This window comes from Dipteris shenzhenensis, chromosome 13, assembly GCF_047967505.1.
Source record: "Dipteris shenzhenensis isolate YYH24624 ecotype China chromosome 13, Dip_SZ_1.0, whole genome shotgun sequence".
Classification (NCBI taxonomy): Eukaryota; Viridiplantae; Streptophyta; class Polypodiopsida; order Gleicheniales; family Dipteridaceae; genus Dipteris; species Dipteris shenzhenensis.
The window spans coordinates 4,383,125-4,399,150 of record NC_141608.1 but is presented as its reverse complement, the minus strand read 5'-3'; the positions used below and the strand labels follow the sequence as shown (position 1 = coordinate 4,399,150).

General features: G+C 46.6%; 1 protein-coding gene across 2 annotated transcripts in view; it reads right to left on the bottom strand.

Moving 5' to 3' along the window:
- LOC147894937 (glucose-inhibited division family A protein) overlaps positions 1-16,026 on the bottom strand; it is a 194,404-nt gene that overhangs the window by 150,908 nt on the left and 27,470 nt on the right. Inside the window, exon 2 of one of the 2 annotated variants that reach the window (XM_087383569.1) lies at positions 1,121-1,257. In XM_087383569.1, coding sequence (XP_087239695.1) covers positions 1,121-1,257 — 137 coding nt within the window. Of the gene's footprint in view, positions 1-1,120; positions 1,258-16,026 lie in introns of those variants that run through there. The other variant, XM_087383570.1, reaches the window with a different exon arrangement.

Sequence of the window (16,026 nt, the reverse complement as noted above, 5' to 3'; positions counted from 1 at the left end):
GTGTGTCATGGAGATTACAAAGGCAGAGGAAGGGACCCGGACAGACTACTCATGCTGAGCGCCAATAGCATTCCATTGTTGATTCCCTCCCTCCACAACTCCTGCCTTCTCCAAATCCAGATCAACTCTTGGAAATCTCATCTTGTCTATCCTAAGCCGACCGCTGGAGTTGGTCCCACAAGCAACATACACAGGTCTTTTCAATCAGATTGATAGTTGATTAGGTGGTCGATGGCCAGGGATCTCCCACTTTGTCCGTTACTAGCCTTGGGCGTGGGTGCCCGTTTGGCGGCCCCACCCCTTAGCTCTCTTTCTTTCTTTCTACCCAGGATCCTCACCTCACTGCTTTGCCATATGGGACTATTGCCCCTCCCTCAACGCACATCTACACATCTTCCCATTCAACCATTGCAGCTTGCCTCCTTCAACAACGCAATTTAAACAAATGTCTTTGGAATAGGCCACTCTCGTTGATCATTACATACCTTTGGGTTCTAAAACCTCTACGTGATACCCGTCCTTCTAGCACTAAGTTTTCCGTACAATCCCTACTCACACAACTGAAAATAGAGTTCCCACCTTCCAATAATTACAAGCTCTAGTATTCAAGTGAGAGTGTACATAAGTGTTCTTTTAGTTGTTAAAATTTAGAAAATTGATGACCAATTTTATAAACCCAAGACAACTTTCTAATATGTCTCTGAACACATTCCCTCTCCTCATATTACCCACTATGCTACTCTCTATAGGAAGGCTCTCGCCTTTGGCTAAAGATTCAAGAGACAAGTGCATCACATCAAAGAATCAGAGGCTAACAATGATATAACTTATTGCTAGTAATAGGCCTTTAACCTTAAGTCCATTCAATATCCATAGTACACAAACCACTGGATAATGCATATCTGCTGCATCATGGTTTGCACATTCGATGTAATGTAGGTCAAGGCACAACCAAAAAGTACTACATGGATAGTAAGGTGTTCCAATTGAGGATCCTGCCTATATAATGAGGTTACTAACAAAGGCAGATCAGGAACTGATACTGAGATGTTATAAATGTCTGTGCTATTATCAACCCAGAACCAGATGTTCCCTGTTAATGTGTAGATAAGAAACACACCTGCCAAGCAATTCTATCAAGATTTAAAGTAAGAAGAAGGGTCTTTGCACCCATGCGCGCAGCTGCAAGTGCTGCTTCGCAACCAGCATGTCCACCCCCAACAACAACAACATCATATCTTTCTTCCTCTTCTCCACCTAAATCCAACAGGCAGCAAATATATTAACACTATTATCGATTAACTTTCGAACTTGTTATCAGAAAGCAGTAATAATAAAAGATTGCCATACATTGGGGTCAAAAAGGGATCTAAATTTCATAATAATGAAGTCGGAGTATTCTTAAAGGAACAAAACTATGTTAATTTAAACCAGTCTCACATCTGATTGAGAAGATCAAAACCATGCCAAACTCTCAATGCCTTAAGAATGGAAAATTCAATTGCATAAGTCCTGCTAGAACTGCACGATCAACCCCACGGTTTGCAACAGCATCCAAAATGCTCAGTGCTCTATTTTGCTAGCTGGGTAAGCTTTCCAGTGGGATCACCACTATGTATGACATGCGCCGATCATCGACCTCTTCTCATTCACATGCTGTGCAACATTGTCACAAAGAGAAAGGCAGAGGAGCTAACAGCATGGGGCTGTTAAAAACATGGTGTATGTGTGTGTGAGAGAGAAAGGCTAGAAGTGAAGAAGTGGTACACAAATGTAGAAACCATGAAGGCTTTCATTCATTCATCTAGTATATCATGACAAGTGAAGTACAAGCCTTTATATAGGCTACTCGCACACACTCTAGCACCTAGTGCATATGGGATAAGTCCCATGATGACACGTGGCACTCACACAAGACTCACACAGATACCAACACACTCTTTGACTATGATATCTCCAACAGGGGCTGCCTAGCCTGAGACTAGATAGGGAGAAGGCATCCAATGTAATGAAGGCCAAAAGCTGGCCAAGTTAATGGGGGATAGGATTATTAGTACTTGAAGGAGTTTGGAAGATAGAGAGGGCAAAGGGGATAAGGAGTACTATATAAGTACCCTGCCCTCATGTACAATGTACTTTTTGATGTGACATCTAATACTATCTAATCCCACCTCCTTCCTCCTACGTGCTACCTACACTCTCCGATTTTGACACCTACTTTGGAGGCGTCATACACTGTTTCGCACTACTCGACCTTTTTCTCCCCTCTTCCTCTCAGTCAACCCACGTTCCCACACCCGGCTGGGATCGCCTCCTCCAGGCCACTATCATCTCCATACCGCACCCATCTCACCCAGTCATCACCCAGCCTCCAATCTCATCCCCACACTTTCATGCCAGAGTCCTTTCAGTTTCCGCTAGGGCACGGACGAGCTGACCCATCAGAGGCTTGGGAGAACTTGCTGATAGACGTACATAGCATCCGAGAGCGCGAGATGGAGCTGTCACGCTTCGCACAGGAGCAGACACGCTTCACCCAGGAGCAGGCGCGTCTCATACAGGAGCAGTCTCAGGCTATCCGAGGCCAGGCTGATCTTATCCAGGGGCTCAGACAGGAGATCTCGCAGCTCCGACAGGAGATCTCGCAGCTCCGACAGGAGGTCACTACTACACGCACAGTCCCAGGGAGCACCCCAGTTATGGAGGCACACATTGCGAGCATGCAATCTGCCATCGAGGAGACGTCCAGATGGGTCGACGTAGTCAAACGGGAACCTGCAAGGGTAACCGTTTCGGCTACCCTCCTGGAGCAGTAGCAGAGAGCCAGTAAGGCTCTCAACATCAGAGTACATGGGATCAAACGCACTGAGGCTACACCGATGGCAGATGTGACAGCCTTCGTGGCCACTACTCTAGGGGCGACTGAGCACAGGATTGAGAGAGCATGGCGGATAGGGAGGGACTCCAACCGAGAGCAGCCCCTTATCATACAGTTCCATGACGCTCAGGCACGACTTTCGGCTTTACGTCGTAGGTCAACCTTACGAGACCAGCTAGCGATCTCCATGGATGAGGACCTCACTCCACTACAGATTGAGGAGAGGCGCTTTCTGTTGCAGCAGCGGGATCAGGCCCGCAAGAAGGGGAAGTGGGTAGTAGTACGAGATGGACGACTCCTTACAGGCCCCCATCAAGGACCCACCTCTCCTCCCACATAGGGAGGTGGGGTCTATGAGACATCCGAGACCCTATCCTGCACCATCTAGAACTATAATGGTACCTTATGGTCAGAACCAAGGAGCTTCTCGGAATCCTATACAGGTCAGGACATAGTCTTTTATACAGAGACACATCAAAGTCCAGAGCGCCCACTACTAGTAGTCAGCGGGTATACATGGAAGTCTGCCTACAGAGATGAGATGAGAGATACACGAGGGGTTCGAGAGTCAGAAGGAGTTGCAGTCCTTTACAGATCCACACTTTTGGGGGCCATCTCAGTGGAGCACAGAGATACACATTCCAGGTTTCTTTGGATCCAGATTCGGCACATGGACAGCCGGGATCTGTTTATTGCAGCTTGCTAATTCCCCCGGAGACCTCCCACTTTGCCAAAGATATTCGAGGGGAGGATGAGACATCCCCATTTGCTGCTCTTTATCAGTCCATTGTTGACTTCTCTAGCCGGGAAGACGTCCTACTACTTGAGGACTTCAACACGAGGACAGGCGCTCGTCATGCACCACTCCTCAACTTCAGGGATGATTCCACTCTGCTACCAAACATTGACCTTGAGGAGGCAAGTATGCTATGGGTTTCGGCTAATAGACGAGGACCGTTCACATCCTATGGGCAGGCCCTATTAGACCTTGGCAGAATGCATGATCTCATTATTTATAATGGTCTTGATAGATGGCCCGCATCAGGTGGTTTCAAGTGCTTTCCACATTGGGGAGACTCCAGTGTTGTGGACTACATCATGAGGTCCCTTGCCTTCACATCTCGCATCACTGACTTTACCGTAGCACCTCTCCCTCCAGGGGCTGATCATACCTATCTTTTCTTTAGCATTTCTACTCCCCATCACACAGCACTTTCCACCTTGTTGAGTTCTTACTCCACCTACCATGATATACGCTTTGATCGCGATCACTCACCTACTTAAACTGGCCGTCTGTGCATACTTCTCGCATACATTGACTTTATACCCTTACTAGAAGACCGTGCTGCCCTAGTCACTCGCTCACTACACTTCACATCTTTCCCCACACCACCCGCTCCACCCATCCACCACCTCCTGGAGCCGTACCCTGTAATAGCTGGTATGATGATGAGTGTAAGGCTTTACGCCGTCAACTCAAATTCAAAACAAAAAACAGCCTTCCGAATGAACCAGAGACGCTACGTGAGTACCGCCGTCTGGTATGCAAGAAGAAACTTGACTTCGTGCGTCGCAACAGCTATTGAACATTCTGTTCAGTAACAACTCTAAGGACTTTTGGCAGAGATATCTAGAGGGACGGTCCCCCTCACCACTCACTAACACTCAGGTGTGGTTTGATTATGCACGCACACTCTATGATATCCCAAATCAGCCAGTCCCTAACCTCTCACATATGCCACGTCCCACATCCTGCACCCTCTTCACTAGGGGGGGGGGGGGGGGTAAAGGATGCCGTAATGAAACTTCATAATGGCCGAGCGAAGGATCAGGAGGGACAATACACTGAGTTCATTGCATACGGTCCCCCTCACCACTCACTAACACTCAGGTGTGGTTTGATTATGCACGCACACTCTATGATATCCCAAATCAACCAGTCCCTAACCTCTCACATATGCCACGTCCCACATCCTGCACCCTCTTCACTAGGGGGGGGGGTAAAGGATGCCGTAATGAAACTTCATAATGGCCGAGCGAAGGATCAGGAGGGACAATACACTGAGTTCATTGCATATGGGATTAACCTCCTAGCCCCAATCTTAGCAAAGCTATTTAATGAAGATGTTTGTTTGGGGCTCCCACGCACCTGGACCGTTAACACTTTCTCACCCAGTCACAAGGCAAGGGATCCCATGAGCCCAGAGAACTACGGGACCATTATGATTGGACACGTAATGAAACTTCATAATGGTTGAGCGAAGGAACAGGAGGGACTATACACTGAGTTCATTGCATATGGGATTAACCTCGTAGCCCCGATCTTAGCAAAGCTATTTAATAAAGATGTTTGTTTGGGGCTCCCATGCACCTGGACCGTTAACACTATCTCACCCAGTCACAAGGCAGGGGATCCCATGAGCCCAAAGAACTACAGGACCATTATGATTGGACATGTCATGTCCAAGATTTATGCATCAGTTTTTGATTCTGAAGTCAGCAGATTTGCGGAGTATGGAGAACTTAGAGCAGCAGGACAGGCCGGTTTCAGGCGTGATCATGGGACCATTAACCACAGTCTCGCGCTCAGATGTATCATCGAGGAGGCGAGGGCACGGAAGAAGAGGGTTTGTAGTTGCTTTGTAGATTTCCGCAAGGCATTTGACACGGTTCCGAGAGCCCGCCTCATACGACGCCTACAGGACTTGGGTTACAACCAGGAGATCATTTGGGCTATCATGGCACTGTATGAGCGAGTTTCAAGCAGAGTCCGGGCAAGATCTGGATGGACAGACAAGATCATGAGCACTATCGGGGTCAAACAAGGGTGTCCATTATCACCTACCTTGTTTGGCCTCTACATTGACAAGCTTCAGACAAAGATGCAGACACAGGGGGGGTAGGTTGCTCTCTCACGGGCACGTTGATCTGGATATTGCTTTACGCAGATGACGTGGCTCTCTTGTCTTCCTCAGTAGAGGGACTCCAGAGACACCTTGACACACTACAATCCTTTTGTGAGTCTCATGATTTGAAGGTCAACTTGGGTAAAACCAAGGTTATGATCTTCAATACATCTCGAGCCGTCATGCGCCAAGAGCAGTTCGCATTTGATAGGTCTCCTGCTAAGGTAGTTTCATCATACACTTATCTTAGAGTCGTCTTTTCAAGACCCATCTTCACTATGAGACCCGCGATGCAGGCACGCTTGAGCAGTGGATATGCTTCATTGGCTAGACTAGAGAGACAGTGCTTCCGCTCTCACTTTCAGGATCCACAAACCAAAGGGTTGCTTTTTGACTCCTTGGTCCGTCCAGCAAGGATGTATGGCAGTCCATGCTGGGGGCCTGACTTGTCGAATACAGAGTGGGTCAGGGTGGAGCGGCTACAGATTCTCGTGTTATCACGGATGATCCGTAGTAAGCCATCCTATCCTCACCAGATCATTCGGGCAGAGTTTGGGTCACCCCCATTACAGCTAGATGTTGCATTTCAAGTCATCACGTATCTGTACCGAGTCAGGGAGTATGGGGATTACACCTCTGGGTGTAGCAGGATACCATGGCTAGCACTATCCTCTTCTATGGCACTTGCAGTAGGGGGAGACCAACGGTGCTGGTATGCATGCACAGAGAGATGGTTTGAGGGACTAGGATCCCACATGGACAGACTACCTCCATTCCAGTACAGCATGGATGCTCTCTTTTCTCCCCTCATATCACACGAGGTGAACCAGGTTATCCGTGAGGATCTATTACAACTACACACATTCCGGACTTGGTTGGGCCCGAGTGATCTTCCAATGAAGCTGGGCTTCTACAGAGATCACTTCTTACATATCACAGCGGAGGGTTTCATTGATCCACCAAGATACATGCAGATTCACCTACCGGACTCGCTGAGGATTGCTCTTGGGCAGTTTCGGGTCTCTTCACACAGACTTCGTATCGAGAGCGGCAGAGCAGAGCGGTTACCCAGGGAGAGGTGAAGACTTTAATAAACTTCGTTTCTTTCTTTCTTTCTTTCTCTCTTCCAATTTCTCTCTCTATCTCTCTTTCCCTTACCCCTTTTCTCTTTCTTCCTCTCATGCGTCAGGAGCAGTTCACATTTGCGGGGTCATCTGTTGAGATAGTTTCATCATACACTAATCTTGGGGTTATCTTCTCCAGACCCAGCCTCACTATGAGACCCGCAATGCAGGCACGCTTGAGTAGAGGGTATGCTTCATTGGCCAGACTAGAGAGGCAGTGCTTCCACTCGCACTTTCAGAATCCACGCACCAAGGGGTTGCTTTTTGACTCCTTGGTTCACCCAGCGAGGATGTACGGCAACCCTTGTTGGGGGCCAAACTTGTCAGATACAGAGTGGGCCCGTGTGGAGCGGCTACAGGTTCTCATGTTATCACGGATGATTCGTGGTAAGTCTCCGTTCCTCCCCAGATCATTCAGGCTGAGTTTGGGTCACCCCCTTTACAGCTAGATGCTGCATTTCAGGTCATCACATATCTGTACCGAGTAAGGGAATATGGGGATTATACCTCGGGGCGTAGCAGGCTACCATGGATAGCTCTATCCTCTTCTATGGCACTTGCAGCAGGAGGAGACCAGAGGTGCTGGTATGCACGTACAGAGAGATGGTTTGAGCGATTGGGGCTCCACATGGATAGACTACCTCCCTTCCAGTACAGCATGGATGCTCCGTTTTCTCCCCTCTTATCACACGAGGTCAACCAAGTTATCCGTGAGGATCTACTACAGCTACACACATTTCGGACCTGGTTGGCATCGAGTGAACTCCCAGTGAAGCTTAGCTTCTATAGAGATCACTTCTTACATATCACAGTGGAGGGTTTCATTGACCCACTAGGATACACACACATTCACCTACCCCACTCGCTGAGGATCTCGCTTGGGCAGTCCTAGGTCTCTTCACACAGACTTCGCATTGAGAGCAACAGAGCAGAGCGACTACCCAGGGAGATGCACATATGCACACTGTGTGACATGCAGTAAGTTGAGACAGAGGAGCATTTCATCTTCAGGTGTCCTATGTACTATGAGATCCGAGGGCGTTTACACTGCCTCTTCAGGGATAGTTATGGGATTTTGGCCTGTTTCCTCTCCTACCCCAACCAGCGGTGTTTGGCAGGTTTCATTCATGAGACACTTAGACACCGTGAGAGGATACTTCGAGCACAGAGACATGAGCAGACTTCTTCCTCGACTGATCCCTCTCAGAGCTCTATCACGGAGTTCTTTCAGCTAGATCACATGGACCCCCATGAGACGAGGCCTCAACATGACCGTGACCCGGAGCTCAGACAGAGGGTCGACACACAGATCACACTTGGGGACATCCCCTCCTTCTTTAGAGCCAAAGCCCGACCGACGGGGGTCACACTAGCCCTAGTCAAATGCAGAGCTACAACCAGGAGGCGTGCTAGGACCGCACCTCTTAGTGGTCGACAACACTCTATTGCCAACTTCATGCCTCCACCGCCTCATCCATCCTGATATCTTGCTGCTGCCGATGATGATGATGATATTGATGACGATGTTGAGACTGATATATAGTCGACCATCGACATGACTACTTAGGACTAAGTACTACCATTCTACATTTTTGCATTTTTGCATTTTGCATTGGTATGGACGCTCGTTTAGTAGCTCCACTACCACAGCTTGTTGTATCAGGATTTTCACAGTCTCGTAGACCCATCGGTCTTCTGAAGACTTTAATAAATTTTCTTTCTTTCTCTCTCCCCGCTCAGCCCCTCCTTGGTAGCCTCTCCCTCCCGCTAGCCTCTCCCACTCAGCCTCTCCCTCCCGCCAACCTCTCCCGCTCAGCCTCTCCTCTTCGCTAGCCTCCCCGCTAACCTCTCCGCTCAGCTTCTCTGCTAGCCTCTCCATACAGCCCGTCGTACAGCTCCGTAACCCCTCCATACTCGTCGTACACTCCCCTTACAATCTCGTACAGTCCCATACAGGTCTCCGTACAATCCACATATAGGTCCCTGTACAATCCTGTACAAGTCATCGTACAACACCGTACAGCTCTCCATACCCTTTTTCGTACATTTTCGTACATCCCGTACCCATACCTTCTCGCAGTAAAGCCCCTAGGGTTTCTAACGCCGAGTTGGGCTAAACTCCCAACCCAACTCGGGGGTTAGGTTCAGCTAGGGAGTTCTAAGACATAGCCAATATGGATTGGCCCACCCTCTCCTCCAAATCCCCCTCAACTATCAGGACTCGGGACTCTACAGTTGCAGCCATGACACCATCTCCGTATGGACGCAATTACCAGCAAGAAGAGTCCAAACGACATATCATTGAACAACATGAACAAATTTATTATTTGCAGCAAGCAATCGGAGAGTTAAGGGTTGAGCTGGCAAAAGTAAAAGCTCGAATTCAAGTTCTAGAGGGACCTGGCAAGCAAGCAGTAATTGCTGAGGTTGTGGACTCATGTAAGAATTCTCCTCCTACTCCTCAACTAGTCTCTACAGTCAAAGATATGGTCCATACTAAAGTACAATCAATCAAGAAAGAAGTGATTGAGGAGTTTGACACAAAGGCAAACAAGACTGATATCCAAAGAGAGATCAAGGAACACGAGGTCAGACGTGATAATGCATTGAGGATTAGAGTGGGGGGGCTCCTTGAAGGATGGTTCAAAGATGATGACTCTTTCAATGAGACTTTAGCACATGTCAAAGCAGCCATGCCTAATATTGAATGGAAGGTTGATGATGATAATGACGATGATGATGATGATGACAGGGGCAACTAATATCCAGCATTCCAAAGGACATCCTATTCTTACACTCAAGTCGCGAGATTTACGGATCAAGCTTCTTCGATAATCTTACAAGTTGAAAGGGACTAAGATATGGATAGCTGACGAACTTACACAAGCTCAATTGCAGAACAAGGCAATGGAATTAGCTGAAGTTAGGGCTGCTAGGAAGGATGGAAAATGGGCAGTTTATCGTGAAGGCATAGCAAAGAGTTTAAATCAAAACCAAAAGACTCTCAGTCTTAAACTGATTACTTCTTCATACTATGATGTAGGTATTCTAAATAATTGGGGTTGCTTTTGCACTCCCTGGGATTTGCCATGTGCCCTCCTCCCTAAAGCACATGTACTAGACGGTTTTGCTGTCCCATAGACCTGTTGGTCTCCCGTGGACATTAATAGACTTTCTTTGTTTCTTTCTTTCTTTCTCAACCTGATTGCAGGCATCTTGAGCTGCTGCTCCTCCCCGCTCCCTTGCTGCCCCCTCTCCTTCAGCCCCTCCCCCTCCCCCTCCCTTAGCCTCTCCCTTCCTCCCCCTCCTCTCTCTCCCTCTCTCTCTCTCTCTCTCTCTCAGCCCCCTATCCTTCCACTCAGCCCCCTCTCCTTCTACTCCCTTCTCCACTCAGCCCCCTCCCCTTCCACTCCCTTCTCCACCCCTTTCCACTCAGCCACTCAGCCCCCTCTCCCTCTCGCTACCCCCTGCTCCCTCTCGCTACCCCCTCCTCCCTCTCGCTACCCCCTCCCTACCCCCTACTCTACATTCAGATGTATTTGATTATGTAGGATCAGACTTAGGATTCAGCACGGTTGATGATGCTCGTTTCAGTAGCTCCATCCTTACTGTGATTTGTATCAGGTTTTCTTTCAGTCTCATAGACCCATCGGTCTTTCGAAGACTCTAATAAAATTTCTTTCTTTCTTTCTTTCTCCCTCTATGTTGTACTTAGTACTTAGTACTACATTTTGCATTTTTGCATTCTGCATTGGTGTGGATGCTCATTTAGTAGCTCCACCCTCACAGCTCGTTTGTACCAGGATTGCATAGTCTCATAGACCCATCGGTCTTCCGAAGACTTTAATAAACTTTCTTTCTTTCTACCCCTTTCCCTCCTATCTCCCTCTCTCCTCCTTCCGAAGATGTGGCATTCCAGGCCATTACCTATCTACACCGCGTCAGACAGTACGAGTCCAGTACTGTTAGAATTATTATTATATTCTAGCAATGACCAATGCAATGTAATAAGTAGGTTAGGGGCACTTTTCCTTCTTTAGAGGTTTTTCCCCTAACCCTAGTTAGTTCACTAACTACGGTTAGTGAAGGATAAGGTTTTGTCACTTAGACAAAACCTTTCCCTCCTTTTGTATTTCTCACTTCATCTATTGCAACTTACGTTCAGCAATCTAACTCTTCTACTCTCTCTTTCTCCAATATTTGGTATCAGAGCAGAGTTTTCTTTTCGGACCTGCTCCTAGCTCCCTACTTGCAGCCCGTCCGTACAATTTGTACGGACTGATTCCGTACAACCGTACAGCAGCCCACGCTTCAGCTCTCAAGCTCACGAAGCTCCTGCTCCCGTACGGCCTTGCATTCAAGTCGCCGTCCGTACATTGTACGATGTCTGTACTTCGGTCTTATATTCAAGTCGCCAGTCCGTACCTGCACCATCCATACTGTGCCAGAAAGTGCCTGCGCTATCCGTACAGTCGCATTACCTATGCTGGCCTTACATCTGCGCTGCCATCCGTACAACAGTATGACTGACCCGCAGTCAGTTCCGCCGTACTATTCCGTACATCTGCTGTCAGCGCACCACACAAGTATCCGTACACACTCCTGCATTCCGTACATTTGCAGGAGTCTGTACTTTTCTCGGTGCATTTGCAGGTCTTCTGAGCAGATGGTCTTTGCCATGCGTTTTTGCTTAGAGCCATTGTTTGGTTGTAAAATTTGGGGCATTTTGCATTGCAAAGGTTATTGGTTTTTTGCAGGTATCTCTGTTTGCAGAGAAATTGGTTCTTCTGAATCATTTGCAAGCACATTACAAGTTTGGGGCTTTTGTGCATCTTTTGGCATACATTCCAAGCAAATTGCAAAGATTGGCCAAGAAATTAGGGCTTTTGTAGGAGATTCACTATTTGGGTGAAATTTGGCTCAATTTCAGATCCAAATTTGGGGTTTTTTAGTTTTGCACTGCAATTTCTTGCTTTTTTTTGGGCTTTCAGGCAATTTGCCCTCTTTTGGATGCAATTTCATAGCATTCGGATGCAATTTGGCAGTGTAAAAGCATTTTGAGAGTTTTGAATCAGCCCACACATCAGCATAAATCTGATTCTGGACAGCCTTCTTATAAGGCAATGGGTGGTACAAATAAACAAAAAAAGAAAGGCATCTGTCATTATTGCAAGAAGTCAGGTCATTATATTGGAGAGTGCAAGAAGCGCATAGCTAAAGAGAAGAAAAGGGATTCTGGTATGGCTGTGTCAAATGCATCATTTCCACATTCTCATGATGGAGGAGATGTTGCAGCCAACTTTGTTGAAGAGCACTATGCCTTTCTGTCTTGCACTTCAGATTTTTCAGTGGGTAGTTCTAATATTACAGCCACTAATGATGATGACCCATATGCTTTCTTGACTTGCAGTTATGATCCTTCAAAGGATGCATGCTCTTTCAGAGTTGATGAGACACTTCATACTTGGTATTTTCACAGTGGTGCTTCAAAGCACATCACTTCCAAGAAGAGTCTGTTTGTATCTCTGCATTCTCCACCCACCGAAAAGAATGTAACTTGTGCGAATAATTCTTCTTAATCAGTGTGTGGAGTGGGAGACATTATTCTCACATCCACTGATGGCATAGATTTCATAATTTCAAATGTTCTCTATGTGCCAGGGATAAAGAAGAATTTGCTTTCAGTGCCCTCACTCAATAGAGGAGGATTTCAGGTTGGTTTTTATGATGACAATTGTACACTCAGAGACAAAGAGAATGACTATGATTTGATGTTGTCTGGCACTTTGTATCGGGGTCTTTTTCAGCTTGATCTATATGAAAAAAGATCCCATCTTGCATTATCAGTTAACACTCCCACTACTGCGATGCAGAATGTAGAGTTATGGCATGCCAGGTACGGGCACATGAGCTAGACAAGCTTAATGACACTTCAGAGGCATAATATGGTTGATGCATTGCCTCCTTTGGAGCCGCCTCCTCCTCATGCATGTGAAGGTTGCATTCTTGGCAAAATGCATAGACTTCCCATCAAAAAGGATGGTGCAGTGAAAGCTACACGAAAATTACAGCTTATTCACAATGATGTATGCGGTCCCATGAGGACACCTGCTTTTGGGGGTTATCTCTATTTTGTTACATTCATAGATGACTTTACCAACTACACTTGGGTCTATGGTCTCAAGGCAAAATCAGAAGTGTTTATGCATTTCAAACACTCTGTGGCTATGGTTGAGAATGAGACAAGACTCAAGGTGCAGACACTTCGAACAGATCAAGGGGGGGAGTATATGTCTCATGAATTTGAGACATTTTTGAAAGAGAAAGGCATCATGCATCAGCTTACAGTGAGGCTTACACCTCAACAAAATGGCAAAGCTGAGCAGAAGAATCGCACTACCATGGAGATGGATAGATGCATGCTCACAAGTAAGAAGTTGCCTCACAAGTTTTGGCTAGAAGGCCTCATGTGTTTGAATCGGGCTCCTACAAAGGCTTTGAAGACAATCACTCCCTATGAGGCATGGCATGGGAGAAAGCCTTCAGTGGACCATTTCAAAGTTTTTGGTTGTGTTGCATATGCCCACGTGCTTGTGGAGTTTAGACACAAGTTGTCAGATAAGGCACTCAAATGCATTTTTGTGGGATATAGTTCACAAAGCAAAGGCTATCGTCTCTACAATCCTGCTACACGCAAGATTTTTGTTAGTAGAGATGTTATATTCTCTGAAAACTCCGCACATACACATGCTGAATTTCAGATTCCAGCCTCTTCAGATGATGTGTTTGAGGGGATACTTCCTATAGCATTTGGTTCCCCCGCTGAAACTCAGAATTTACAGCCACCTCCGCTAGATCCACATGTACAGATTCAGCCCCTAGCGGATTTAGTACAACCTCAGAATGTGGATGAAGTTGTCAGGCAAGAAATTCAAGAGATACACGCAGCCAAAACAGTCCCGAATTGGTTGCTACAGACTCTCAGGGAGAGTAAGCTTGAGGCTCCATTGCCTGGGAGAACTCGTAGTGCAGTAAGGCACACAGGGGGGGCTCTTTCAATTGAATCAGCTTATGCAGGTACTCTTCTTGATGAGGAGCATCCTGAGACATTTGAAGAAGCAAAGGATAATGTGCATTGGATGAATGCCATGCACGATGAATTGCAGTCCATTCATAAAAATCAGACTTGGGATGTCGTGGATTTGCCACCAGGCAAGAATGCCATAGGTACACATTGGGTTTTCAAAGTCAAAAGAAAGCCAGATGGGACCATTGATCGGTACAAGGCAAGGCTGGTTGCAAAAGGAAATGCTCAGAAAAAAGGCATAGATTATGAGGAGACTTTTGCTCCTACATCCAGGATGACCACCATCAGGTCAGTTATAGCAATGGCTGCAAATTTTAAATGGAATGTTCATCAGTTGGACATTAAAACAGCTTTCCTTAATGGAGACTTGTTGGAAGAGGTTTATGTCAAACAACCTCCGGGCTTTGAAATTTCAGGAAATGCACATCAAGTATACAAGCTGAATAAGGCTTTGTATGGGCTGAAACAAGCCCCACGTGCATGGTATGCAAAAATTGATGCCTTTCTAACCAGCAAGGGGCTGCACAATAGTCCAACTGAGAGCACCCTCTACATCAAGAAGAATGGGGGGGATATTTTGGTCATGATTCTTTATGTAGATGACATGCTGCTCACCGGATCAAATGAGGAAGTAATTGCAGATTTCAAAGTCCAATTGAAAGCTACATTTTAATATGTCAGACTTGGGCTTGTTACATTTCTATTTGGGGATCCAGTTTATTCAAGAGAAGCGTGGCATTGTTATGTCTCAGTCCAAGTATGTTCAAAAGCTCTTGGACAGATTCAACATGCATGATTGCAAGCCTATGTCCACTCCCACGGAGCCGGGGCTGAAGCTTACAATGCCTAATGCAGGTGAATCAATTGATGTCACACTCTATAGCCAGGCTGTTGGATGCCTCATTTATCTCTGCAATACACGACCTGATATTCAGTTTCAGTTTCTTAGGTGAGCACGTATACGCACAGCCCAAAGATTATGCATTGGCAGGCTGTAAACGCATCTTCTGTTACTTGCAAGGTACAAAGTCTTTTGGCTTGATGCTTCCCCGGGGGGGGTGACTTGCAGATGCATGCTTACAGTGACTCAGATTGGGCTGGAGACTATGATACTAGGCAGTCCACTAGTGGGAATTGTTTCTTTCTAAGACATGCTTGCATTTCTTGGTTGAGCAAGAAGCAATCTACTGTGGCTACCTCCTCATGTGAAGCTGAGTACAGGGCAGCTTTCACAGTGACAGTTGAATGTGTTTGTCTGCGTCGTTTGTTTGCTGATCTTCGTCTTTCATTGGAGGGTCCTTCTCCGATTCTCACTGATAGTCAGAGTGCTATAGCAGTGGCAAAGAATCCTGTGTTTCATGCTCGCACGAACCACATTGAGGTTCACTATCACTATGTCAAAGAGAAGTTGCATGCAGGAGAGATCAGTATGATCTATGTGTCAACACATGACAATGTTGCAGACATCTTCACCAAAGCACTTCCACGTGAGAAGTTTGAGGCATTTCGCAGTGCCTTGAACTTATCTCCTTTTGGTGATTGATCATTTCCCTGTACATGACATTGGCACTGCAGGGGGGTGTTAGAATTATTATTATGTTCTAGCAGTGACCAATGCAATGTAATAAGTAGGTTAGGGGCACTTTTCCCTCTTTAGAGGTTTTTCCTCCTAACCCCAGTTAGTTCACTAACTACGGTTAGTGAAGGATAAGGTTTTGTCACTTAGAAAAAACCTTTTCTTGCTTTTGTATTTCTCACTTCAGCTATTGCAACTTACGTTCAGCACTCTGACTCTTTTACTCTTACAGTGAAGCAACGCAGGTTGCCATGGCTAGCTCTATCTTCATCCATGGGCCTCGCACATGGGGGGGATGAGACAAGTTGGTATGCCCAAGACACATAGGTGGTTTGAGAGATTGGGGCTTCACATAGACAAGCTGCCTCCCTTTCAATATAGCTTAGACGCTCCATCTATCCCACTGGGATACCACAAGGTCAACTAGGTCATTCGAGAAGATCTACTACAGTTAC